Source organism: Homarus americanus, unplaced genomic scaffold (assembly GCF_018991925.1).
Source record: "Homarus americanus isolate GMGI-L3 unplaced genomic scaffold, GMGI_Hamer_2.0 scaffold34921, whole genome shotgun sequence".
In the NCBI taxonomy this organism is placed as follows: Eukaryota; Metazoa; Arthropoda; class Malacostraca; order Decapoda; family Nephropidae; genus Homarus; species Homarus americanus.
The window spans coordinates 23,913,668-23,927,138 of NW_024741901.1; the positions used below are offsets into that span (position 1 = coordinate 23,913,668).

At 35.4% G+C, this 13,471-nt stretch overlaps 1 protein-coding gene across 11 annotated transcripts in view; it reads right to left on the bottom strand.

The window, feature by feature from the left end:
• Positions 1-13,471, bottom strand: part of LOC121876094 (kinesin-like protein KIF13A) — a 52,871-nt gene that overhangs the window by 15,304 nt on the left and 24,096 nt on the right. For 5 of the 11 annotated variants that reach the window (XM_042381032.1, XM_042381031.1, XM_042381027.1 and 2 more), the window contains exons 26-28: positions 6,196-6,267; positions 5,199-5,243; positions 187-352 (exon numbers count right to left, since the gene is read on the bottom strand). In XM_042381032.1, coding sequence (XP_042236966.1) covers positions 187-352; positions 5,199-5,243; positions 6,196-6,267 — 283 coding nt within the window. The remainder of the gene's footprint in view (positions 1-186; positions 353-5,198; positions 5,244-6,195; positions 6,268-13,471) is intronic. The other 6 variants (XM_042381030.1, XM_042381028.1, XM_042381023.1 and 3 more) reach the window with 5 other exon arrangements.

Sequence of the window (13,471 nt, forward strand, 5' to 3'; positions counted from 1 at the left end):
TGACAAAGAAGGAAAATAATTACTAAGTTACTAGAAACCAAATAAACCAAAAGCAAAAGCCATCACAAGCAAATGTTTGCCCCAATACACACTATCCCACTAATGAAATCAGCAACACTTTATACATCACCCAAAATATGAGGCTGAGTCAGCCATCAGTACACCAGCAAGACAGTAAGTACTCACACAGGCCAAAGGGTCTTTCACTGGGACCTGGAAGAGAATAGCGGTGTTTGGATTTCTCCGAGTGGTGGTTGTTCTGCGTGGGCGTGGAGGAGAGTTGAGCGTTGAGATCCATCACACTTCCGGACCGTGTGACACCGTCGAGCCCACCTTCCATGCTCCCAAACAGCTGTAAAGTTGAACGACAAGTCACAATCTTACTTAGGAAAGAGTCTTACAACACAAAGATATTTCCCTTGTGTCCAGTCCTGCCCTGCAAATATGATTAATGACAACAATTACAAAACTAAGTATAAGTCACATAAGACAGAACACTATTAAGCTCTTTCATTTTAATAAAAATTCCACTGCTTTTTTTTTTTGGGGTAGAATATTTTTATAGTTTGAACTGGCTGCTTCCTTCAGGTTATCTGGTTTATCTTAAAGGACAGTAGGAAAATCAGTAAGTGATCTGACAAATATTTTCAGTCTCTTAATTATTCATGACACACTGCTAAAGCTGCCAAAAGCCTTGAAGAATGGCCAAGATTTTACTTACTGCAGTTTTGCAAGGCTTCAATTTTCCAAATGCGTCTCTTGTTCCAAGGGGACATTTACCTTATGATACCTGGTTAAGCATATTCTTTTCTTCTTTATCAGAGATGCATTATTAAGGCAGCACCAAGCATTAACTCAACAATCATTACCATAAGCAGAGCTAATAATAAACAACACTGATAATTATCCCCAAGTGTATCTGATAGTCTTATTCAGCCCCTGGGGATGGCAAGAAGTTAATGAGCAGATCATGCCAGAAGCATATAGGCTCAAGCAAACAATATTGTTGTCCCAAGGAGGGAAGATAACACTTTCAATGTCAAAATATTTGATACTTAATCTGTCTGTTCAGGCAAATTCAATAAAACAATCTACATACTGTACAATCTATCATGCAAGAAGCCGTTTAAACTGCTAAGTTATCACATGCAAGTGCAAGCTTCAATAATATCAAACAGTATAAGCCTACCCTATGTTACATTATATGTTCAATACTCATAAAATATTTAACATTATCAAAACTCATTGTATTACTCTAGTCATTATCTATACACTGACTAGATTATTCATCTAATTATTCTTCAATTACAAATATCAACATTTGTCAATTACACAAAATTGCTTTACAACAGTCACTACTTCTTTGTACTAGAGCTATACACACATTAAATTAATAATATATATACTGAGTGTATACTGTACAGTATGCTATATATATATATATATATATATATATATATATATATATATATATATATATATATATATATATATATATATATATATATATATATATATATATATATATATATATATATATATATATATAAATATATATATATATACAGTACAGTACTGTATACTGTGTACAAAGTACGTGTATATATATGCATAGTATATATAAGTATGCATAAAATATATATGACTGTATGTATACATACATACATACATACATATATACAAATACAAACATATACTTAAACAAAAATATACATTTGTGCTTATTTAGTACATACTGTACTTATAAAAAATCTATTTACTAAATGTGGCTCTCTATTAAGTGAAAAAAAAGAAGATAAATAACTGTTGACAACAGATGCTGTCATAAACTAATTCCCAAAATATTTTCTGCATAATACTTGAGCTACGTATATTTGAGCAACAAGAGAACATGACTTGATTAAAGAATAATAATAATAATACAGTAACTTTTACACTACAAATACTATATCTGTTACAGTTACTCTTCTCCCAGAGTTGTGCGCTGGATCAAGGGTTACACACACGCACCTCATGGGGGTTGGGAAGGGTGAATAATGGGGGCAAAAGGTGCACTTAGTGAGAACACATATCATTTTACAGCCATTTTCCACAAATTATTTAAGTTATGCACTCAACAACGAGCATAGGAAAAGTTAACTTCTCATTTTTACTGCATTTATTCGGCACGGTACCCGCCTTCACCGACCAGACTAATAATAAGTCTTTTGGATGAGTGACCTCCTTTCAGCTTCATGCAGCCATTGATCAACCTCGGTCACCCTTGTTTCCCCCCATCATGGAAACTGTTATGTGTCCTGTATGTTCATTAATGCATGTACAGTACTAATGCACATTCAAATACCCCGGTGTACTCATCCACATCTCAGTACATTGGCCAAACACTTAACCCTGTACATTTATCCCAGCATTCTGTTTAGTCATGTCTCTATCCCCAACAAGTTCCCCTAAGCTTAATATTATTTCCACTAAAGCTTCTCCTGTGTACTGTGTATCAAAGTAGCTTCGTAGTATCAAGAAACTGCATCTCTTCCCCACAACATACAAAAGACTGGTGGTACGCTGCCACATTTTGAGACAGAAGATGCCCGACTCCCCCGGTCTGACACGGACACAAATGCGATTCATTCATCACTACACAAATTTTGTTATTCGTTTTTCCTAACCTATTTAACTTCCTTTGTAATGTCCTTTTTGCTTGTATCTCCAGCCCAATTTGACACCTAACTCCCAAAAGGAAATTCCAGAAAGCTCAAGAAACTGGGTTGAAGAAGCACTACACTTGCAAAACACAATAATCATAGTACTGTAGTAAGTTTACATGACCTTAACATTATCAAAGTATAATAACACTAGCAGACCAAACCAGAATATCTCCGACACATATTTATGGAAAAAAAAAAAAATTTAAAATCATTCCTACCCATTATCAACGTTAAACACACTCCTGAGTAGTTCTGTGTCATAAACCTTATACTTTTTATTGACAATGATTACAGTAATTATTTTCTTTGTCCTCAGCAAAAAATGATCGTCCGCTGTTAGATAATTACACGGTCATAACATTGCAGGAATTATTATGTACTTGGATGTCAAACAAATTACAGCTCATAATATTTTTCTTAAGAGAGTGAAAATTAAGTATCCATAAAATCCTCAAAGATATTGTTAGTAGCGCATTACAATCTGAAAGTTTATTTCCATTCTGATGATGTTGGATGAGAAAAATTCAATATTCGTAAAAGTGATTCAAAACTCCACAAAAAAATTGCAAAAACTTCTAATAATATACCTGTACTGTACCAGACTTGGCAAGAGAAATTATTTTAACAAAAAACCTGAAAACTGTGAGATGCCTTACCATGGATTATACACAGACTAATCAAGCTGTGTTAAAATAATCAAATCAAAATCTAATTACAAAAAGAAAAAAAACATTGTATATTATGACTGAGACGTTGAAATAAAACTCAATATAATAAAACTCTGGGAGCAGGAACAGACTGAAGGGTATATATATATACAGTGTAGTATTTACTGTATAGGTCTAACTTTCAACTCAAAACAGTATGTAATATAATTCAGTAAATCCCTGCATCTGTTATAATTATATACTATTGTTTATTAATGAGAAAATAATGAACCAAACTCTTGTGTAACTTACAATACAGTACATACAAGTATTTACACAGTTTCTGAATCCGAGTCGAACTTTGTATTGTATGTGCATCCTCTTTATCCATGTTATTATACTGTATCTATTCTGCTCTATGTCCACATCAGTTCAAAACAAACTTAAATAACAGATATTCTATTAGCACATCTACCTCAAACACCACCATACCTGCTCATACGATAAGTTAGTGATACGCCTAGTCTGGAGTATAGACAATACACCCAAGTCAAACAAGCAGATAGAAATTTGTAGGGAGTGATGTCCTTACTTCCAAAAACCCTTTAAAATTTTACACTTTGTTTTCGTTTTCACAAACTTTTCCCCCCAAAGACCCAGGCTGAGATGAATCAAGAACACACACAAACACACTCACTCACTCACTCCCTTCATTTACTCTCTCAAACTTCACTTGTTGCCTGTATTTGTTTCATATTTTTTTTTCTGCATTAGAAAACTTGAAACACTGTAGTACTTCAAATCTTACATCTGGTTAATTATGAAACACTGGCATTAATAAGAAGTCATATTTATATACACTTCCATAAGATGTACGGTACAGTATTATATTTTTCATTTCATTCTAAAAGTGAGTTGATATATCCCTCTCTCTCTCTCTCGAAGTAAACTAAAATAAATGGAAGAGTACATTAATAATATGATAAAACTTTATAAGTAACATGAAACTTTTCAACCCATAATTCTTTAAACAAGTATTATTCTCTTGTCACCCAAACGGGCCTGCACGTCCCACGAGGAAGACTCTGGGATCTGTACGTACAGTATATGGTGGGCGGGACTGTGTCGTGATACAGGGGTTTGGTGCACGATTGTCATCCAGTGTGTTTTAAATTGTAACTCTTAAAGGTGCAGCATATGGGCTGTTTAAATTATTACTGTATATCCATGACATGGTAGAGTTAAAGCCCTTAACCTTAGCTTTCCTAAGTACATGTATTACTTAGGTGAATGCTAGTACAGTAAAAGGGTCTATGCCTGTACAGTATGTTCATATAAATCTTATCTGTTACAGGTATATATCTTTAGAAGTGCACCTTGCACATATTAACTTGTTCTCATAAACATCAACATTAAAAAATTAAAATAACTCTAGTCATTAACCATAATAGAATCATTTTTGATGGAGGTTACTTTACATTTTGGTGTGGGTAATGAGGAAACACACTACATGAAAATCACATCTTGGCAGCATCTTGTCTGATGAAAGGTAATGGTAGTACTTGTGGGGGAAGGGTATGACTACACTAAGGAACATTGCAGGAACCTCCACCTCGTAGTAATAATATTATCCGTTAAGTTTACACGTAACGTGAAATTACGCAAGATACAAGTCCAGTCCCTCAAGCTCTCAAAAAAATTCATCCAGTAGTAGTAATTGACGGCAAAAACAAAGAGAATTGATCTAAAGCTGCGAAACATGACTCCTAAAATGAAATAAAAAGAAAAAAGGTGTAGGTTTCTCCAATGGCTGGGATGCAAGTTAAAACTGGCTTTCTCACGCTACCTCTAGGTTAGTCCTCAATCGTTTCTGGAGCTGCAAGATTAAACCCTACTCTCGTCATTGTGTTGACTTGGGGTTAGTTGACTTATAATTACAACACTACTATGAAACACTATATTATGATATCCTACGCAATACATAAGGTCTACGAGTCTATAATCCTCGTTTAATTGTTAGTAGTAGTTTAGACTTGATGAAGAAGCCACACACTTGAGTAGGTCTATAAACTACAATGGAAAATTATTAATAAATACAAAAAAGGTGATGAAGAAACTGATCATAACTACAGCATGGAAAGTTGCACACAGCCATGCTTCTAGATCACTTTGTGGCCTTCGTGAAATCTTGGCTAAATATGAAGAATTAGTAGAAATTTTAAGGAAATATAATATAATGGCAAACCTAACCCTGCATTTACACAACACAAACCTAACAAGTCTCACAAGTAGTAATTTAAGGAGATTTTTTTTTCATATTTAAAAAATGAAAGAAAAGTAGAAAAGTACTGTGCTATATTTAGAATTGTTTAAAACTTACTATGAATTCAATGATTTTTAAATATTTTCCTTTGAAGATCAGAAAATATGCCTTAAAAGTTCATATTTACAAACCATATATACAGTCAATATATAAAATAGATATAGGTGAATGAGTGGTGAATAAAGAATCTAACACGTAGATCTGGACAGGGTGCAATCAAGGGTTAAACTAAATCATGGTTGCAACACTCCTGCAAAGGGAAATATTTACAAAGCTTCAAAAACAAACTTTATAAACTATGTGCGCATATGGGAAGGAATCATTAGACTGGCTATGCTGCATTATCAATGACAGACAGTTAGAAAAACGACACAAAATAAAAATAAAAGGCACTGAGCAATTTGAACAAAAAAAAAAGTGTTATTATATAATATGTGCAATAAAATAATGTTCATAAAATTTGCGCCAAGTCAGGGGCTGGCAAAAATGTAGCACTTTTGAATAATGGAAATGGACCTACTCCCTCATCCTGCGATCCACGGAGTGCCGGCGCAGGCTTAGATAATCCTGTCTCTCTATCACAACCAACTTCCTGAAATATTGCCACTTTCTTCACTCCAGCCCGGGGGTGAGTGGGGGTGATTGGGAAAAAATATTTTAAGTGAAAATAAGCTCATAGAGTAAAAAAGATTGGGAAAAAAATGAGTGCCCCATTTAAAAGCCTCCAAGCACAAACTAAGGGAGTGTCTCAACCAAACAGCCTCTGATCAGAAACCCTATGCATGCTTCCCAACATAATCTACCTCAGAAGACATGATATATATTCCTCAATTCATAAGGTCAGAATTTCTTTTTCACTTGTAACACCATGATGGACTGGATAAGGCACACAAGACAGTGTACTTTGTCAAGGTCAATAAGCAAGATAATTCAAGGTAAGTGATGTATAAAATTTCTCGCTGAACATGGCTACTGTGGTGCCAACCCCTGGCTGCAATTTCAACAGACTAGTGCTGGACTGAGCAGAGCATTTTCCTGTCCATCTACTGTGCCAAGCATCTACACATGTACAAGAAGAAAAGTGTTAATATACTGTACAGTGTTAACCTTGCCACCAGGCCTTAAAAAAAAAAATAATTGCATCCTGGTGTCCAAAATGATTAAAGGTCAAACTTCTTGCAAAAATAAAAAATAAAAAATCATGCCAAAAGCCTCCTTTTATTCTCTATTTTTTTACTTCTCTTTTCTCCCTCCTTTTGTATTTCCTATTTCTTCCATTTTCTCCTCTAGTCTTATCTTCTTGTTCTGGCAATGTATCCAGATCTGATTACTTTCTAAGTGTCCCAGATACCAAGATACAGTACCTCACATTATCACGCCCTGTTTCCAGCGACTGTGACACTCATTAACACACTTAGTATCCTTGTTTACATAATGCTAAGTATCCAGGCAGCAATGATGTTTTCTTTCTAATCTTGTGAATAATATTACAATACAAAGTATTATAGTTTCACGTGAAAAAATTTACATCCTAAAATAAAACAAACCACAAGGCGGTTCCTCCTTAAAGAGAAAATCTAAATGCTATCGCACAGTATATATAATAATCATTAGCTGCATCAATCCACTCATAAATGAAACCCTCACCCATTCTTATGCCCACTATCCCAGTTCCACATCTCCAAAATTTAGTGTTTTGCTATTTTGTGCCATCACGTTCAAGTTCTCCTTGACTGATGGATAATCTGTTCTCTTTATACAGTGTTCCCTGTGTCCTCTCCATCCACAGCCAGAGTAAATATGTCTTCTACTACAGTTTTCAGATCTCTCCTATTCAATATCTTTTCCATTCTCGTGGGATAGCCTTAATATGCATATCTCCAAGCTTCTCTGAATATTACTGTGTGGAATAGTTATAATTTTTCTATTCAGTTAGCTCTCTGGGCTATATACAGCCCTCATGGTATTAACAACTCCTAATCTGTTTATCCAAGATCCTTTCTAAAGCTATAAATGTATGAGCCTGTTCAATCCTTTGTTTTGGTCAAGTTCATTTATTCAAATGCACTGCTTGCTCTATTCCCCTCTTCTATTCACATTAACATCTATAGATTGGTTTGTGTTACTGCAAATATTTTATCTTCCATGGAAAAATGAAGGTGGTTTGAAGGGCAGCATTAATATCAAACTTTTTTTATCTCAATGGGTGACTTTAATACATCTTCCTATACAGTATTGCTATAAATATCTTCGGACAAATGAAGTCTTCCACTATGAATTTCCAACTTCTTTACTTCCTGAGTGTCCAACAGCATCCATAACTGACTTTACAAAACAAAATCAAAACATGTTGGCAACACCAAAAAAGGGAGCATACTGTACTGTAGTATGAATAACAATGTTGAATTGCTGTGAATATAACAATTCATCATACTATCCCAGCTGCTATGAGGTGCTATGCAAGACAGCATAAACTAATGCCTGAATCAATAAATTACTCTCACTATTATGACTGTATGTGGCACAGTTTTAGAAAATGATATCTATTAATCAATAAAAGTCACACAACTGTGTATCAAACACAAGGCATTCTTGCCAACACTATAGAGTATTGTATTAGTGTTCTTCAATAGCTCCGGAGGCTGGCATTTTCAGCTTAAGATAAATTCTAAAGAGTGACTAAATTTCCTTCAAAGAAATCATACAATAGTATTTCCTTAAAAACGAAAACAAAAGAATCTTCAAGCAGGCAGAGACATGCCTCCTACACTCTCCCCCTTCAACTCTTCTGTGTCTTTAGCATGAGGTGTTGCCACAGGCTAAATTAATTATTAATGCCTAAGAGTATTACCTTTTTATACAGCAAGTCATTAGGTGCCATTCTGAGCACCTGTGTGTCACCTGGAACTATAACTACCAACTGTGCTGCACCATTAGAGGTCTCCAAGACATGGTGTCATTTGGAGTACTGTTCTTGTGAGACATTAGGTATCACCATAAAGTCTGACAGGGACCTAGTGTCCTTATCACCACCTGGGTGACTCCTTGTTTCATGAGGGGGATCTTTGGGATATATTAGGTTATTGTGAACACTTGTGAGAGTAGATGAAACAACACGTGGACTTTGTATTCATGATGTCAATTGCATACAGCTGTCATCCCTCATGAAAGCATGTGGGATGACTGGATGTTGAGACAGATCCGAATGCCTCAAGCAGCAGAACAGATCACAAAATGTTGAAGATTACAATAACAGCTAAGAAAATTGAAAAGATCCCAAATTTATGGGTCATCTTACTTTACTAAAGTACAACAGAAGCCATACTCTGGTGGAAATTGTCAAAGTAAAATTCCTTGACCACATACACGCCCCCACTTGTTGGTGGTAATATCTACCAAAAGGATTGGTGTACAGGAAGAGAATCCAATTCTCCAGTACAATTCAATTTTATTATGCAAATCGACAATTGCAATGACTAAAGTAGATGGCACCAATTCCACAGTAAATGACAATAACACTGGTTGCCAATATAACATAATAATCTTGCTCAGGTGGTCTAAATATATATATAAACACTGAGGTGAAGAGTTGTAAGACTGTCCCAGTGTTTTACTGATTGGAGATGAATAAGTAGCTTGGCACTGGTGACCAAATTGTATGTCTGGGGGAGCGTTTGCACACTCTACCTAAAAGTGGGAGAACTTTTATAAGTTCAAGACCTTAATATGAAAACAACGTACAGTACCATCTTCAGGAGTACTGTATTTACAAGAGAAACCATCTGCAATATACATGGAGTCCCATGCTTATGTCTCCCCATTTATTGCTAATTCGTTATAAAGTCTCAAATGAACTAGGGAAGGTGTCTGCTGAGTTTCACTATGTTTTGCTGAGGTGCTGCTGACTGTCATCTGCTACTGTGTAACTACATTGTGCTGTGGAGGCTGTGAGCAGTGCAGAGGACCCAAGATGTGTTCCTACATCAGTTAGCATAGTTGCAGCATTGTGTACAGTTGTACTTTTCAGAAACATGCAAGATTTTGTACTTTTTGGTCAATCTACCCCAAAATCGTGCCTCCGCAAGGCCCAGCAAATAACAGTACATCGCCTAGCCCAAAGAAAACCAGAAAAACAAAAGCCTTGGACACAGGATTTTATGGCAGACTGAAGCTGGTGAATGAGTTGTTTACATCAGTGTTGCTCTAAGTCTGCCTCCCACACCTCTCACTAAATTACCCATTGCCACACCTCACACAATACTTTCAGACATTCTTATATTTATTACATACTCATTATTTTGATGTCAAAAGGTGGTAAACTGGGTGTTGACAGTGATAGTGACTAACTTTTACTGGGAGATGGCAGCACTCGGAGGAATTACTCACACCTCTTAACTGTATGTTTTTATATACTGTATACTGGTACTAGTATCTATATGGTCCAGTTTTTTTAGTAATTTTATATTGTTTCTTTGATGATTTATAAGTGTTATAAAAGAAGCCCAAGTACCCCTAAGGTTTATCTTAATTTTCCCACCCCAGGAACTTAACCCCTCCCCTCCCTTATTTATAGTCGTACTTATAGGAAAACTGATCCATTTAGAGTAGTTCCATTTAAAGTCACAATTTTCAGGAACGCAGGTACGACATTAAGCAGGGACTCTCTGTAATATATATGTCCCTTCCAATTTTTAACATGCCTGGTAACTACTGTAAGACCCGATCCATCCAATACATCGATGAGCTACCGTATACACTACACGCCTGACACCTGCCCCCGAGAGGTAGGCAACATGATGGTCCCCATCAAACATAACTCCCATGGACCACTTTCACCTTTTTTTGTTTCAACAATTTTGCATTAAGATATGTTGACAAATTTTGCAAGATGCTTTGGCTGTCAAACAAGTAAAGTATTTGCCACTTGCTTGCATTCGTAAGAGCCCAGAACAATTGGAAAGAATGAGGGTTACCTCGGCAAGCATACACATTGGGTAATGTAGAAGGGAATAAGCAAAGGAAGACCAATAGGCATAATAAAGAGAAAGACATTCACTAAAAAGAGAATAAAATTCTCTAAAACACTGGCAGTCCAAGAAACATGTGAAGCAGAAGGAAAACAGCTACAGAGTTCACCCTGACGTAACCTGTTGCTTATTTCTATAATAAAATGTTAAACCGTGAATCTGTGAATTAAAAAAGTAAGCTGTTCATACTTATAACTCAAATATAAGGATTAAAGTCACTTAAAACTCATAAAAAATAATCACCCCAAAACAATAAGTCACATTAAATACCACAGAAGCCCACATAAAATAAATAAATAAATAAAGGAGGTAAACAGTAAGGAAAGGCAAATTTATTTCCATATCAAGAGGGTAGAAAGCCACACCTCTCACTCCTTATACTGTATTATAAATGGACCCAAGTGCAATAAGTGAACCAATTATTTATCTTACAATGCACTGAAAAAAAATCTTTTCTATCTTACCTTCTGAATATTTTGCCTTGGATAAATGAACCAAACATTGCCTTACTGATATGATTAATATTTTGCAATAAATCTACGTTTAAAAGAAATAACGACACCGGCACAGGAGTAACTTATCTCCAGTCGTATAACCAAAATTATAAATAGGAAATTGCTTCTCTCTTGAACTGGTTTAGTCTACATTACCAACACAATGATTCAAAAGAGGAGTCGCAGCACAGGGGTATGTAATGTATATTTGCCTCAGAACAATTCCCATTTTGTTTCTATTACAGCCCATAAGAAGGAGTGAAATATGTGAAGAGCTTTAGTTAACATTTGTAGGAAGATACAAAAATAAATAAATAAAGTGCTCTCCCTCCAAACTTATCCAAAAAAGGACTGGATGAATAAAACAAAATAACAACACTGAAGGGAGGGAGAAGAGGGGAGAGGAAGGGAGGGGAGAAGGCGGGAGTCTTCACAAGTACACACATGTGGTAAATACCTAAACAAACTCTCAGCACAAATAGAGAGATGAACTTAAGATCAATCATCCACCAGGGTAACTGAGTCTTCCCAAATAAGGTTTAAATTATGTTAAGATTAGTGCAGCTACAATACAAACAAGAGTACAATTTTGTTACATTATACTGTACCTCTCTGTTTAGTTCATTAATTCTAAATATGGACCAGATGCTGACATGCTAAGTTTTGATCATGGCTTCTGACATACAAACTCAGCTAGGTAGTGTGTATTTTATCAACTGGTGATACACAGACAAAGAAAAGTTAACCAAAATTTCTACATTGATACAAAAGTTATGGTCAACACTCGGGTTTAGTTTTTGATCGTCAATTGCGACTGAACTTTTAACACGGACTTGAATCTGGTATGCTGCACTTCACCGTCTGATGATCAATATAATAAGCCGATTCCATCAAAACATAACTGTATTAATACAAGTTATGCTCTAGAGAGGGTTTTGACATTTGACCTGCTATGACCTTGACCCGTAACAAAGTCTTCTAATTGGTGGTGGAGTATTAAATCTTTTGGTGTACAATTGGTGCCTTAACTACCTTCCCATAATATTATTTAACCACTTTAATTATGAACTGATAAACTATATAAAAGGGTGACAACTCTGGAATTACTGTAAACATAACTTCCCACTTGGTGAAGTGAGAATAAAAGGTGATGGAACTCTGTTGAAGTGTACTCACTCTATTTAAATAATCCTTATAAAAGTAACACTATTGGTACTGTCAACCAGACCATCTTCCTGACTAATCAAAAACCTCAGCTCTATAGAAATGAGCCATTTGATACACTATCCTATTTCTTTGTCTATAATCACTGCTCAAGATAACAAGAATGTTCATACTGTGCGGCCAACTAAAACTGCAACGGTTAAGGTAATGAATATTATCGTATGCAAGACACAGCCCTTCCAATGGAGCAGCGATGGCAACTACCGAACAAATTATAATGACCTTTTACGGTGTGATGCTCTTCCTTCCAGTAATGCACAATGTTGTTGAATTTGAAAGCCATATAACAGTACTGTGTAACCAAAAACAGAAAAAGCTTTTGCAGGGGGCGCACTCTACCCATTTGCCAGTTCACCAGAGGCCCGATGCTCTATCTGGTAACTAAATTATGGTAAAAAGATGGAATATGAATGCTAAGTACCATAAGTCACTCACATACATAAACCAGTACAAAATTATTCCTACAATCAAAACATTAAACTGGAAAAAGCGAATTGACGACTTGCAAGTACGGTAAATTTTCCTTCTGGCTAACGAACTGGCGAATGAATCAAGAAGAGTAGACCTGGCTTTGTGTTGCCAAGGTAATGTCACTTGAACAAGAGAATGAAGGAGTGACACAACAGGCTGACAAACTCATAGGAAAAATTTGGCCTACAACAGTCAGTCTAATAAAAATCAAATTAATCAATTTTGAAGGCTAGTTAGAGAACATATATAATCAAAACATACAGCATAATAAAATATGTTAGTAAGTCTGATAAAAAGTAGACCTTAATTAAGAATACTCTTTTTCTTCTTCAAAACTTTCTATTAATTAATTAAAGATTTCAAATACATGTCAAAATATTTTAATGTTTGTGCTTCATGTGTGTCATAAGAGTAACTAACTGTTCATCCACCAATGTTCAAAAGTTCATCAGTGAAAGGCTACTACTGTTCAGCTGTATACATTGCATCAACACATACAAGGAAATTAACTTTTACTTCAGCTTGGTGACTTTACAAACAGACTGCATTAATGTGTTATTTTAGCCTCTTTATTATTTAG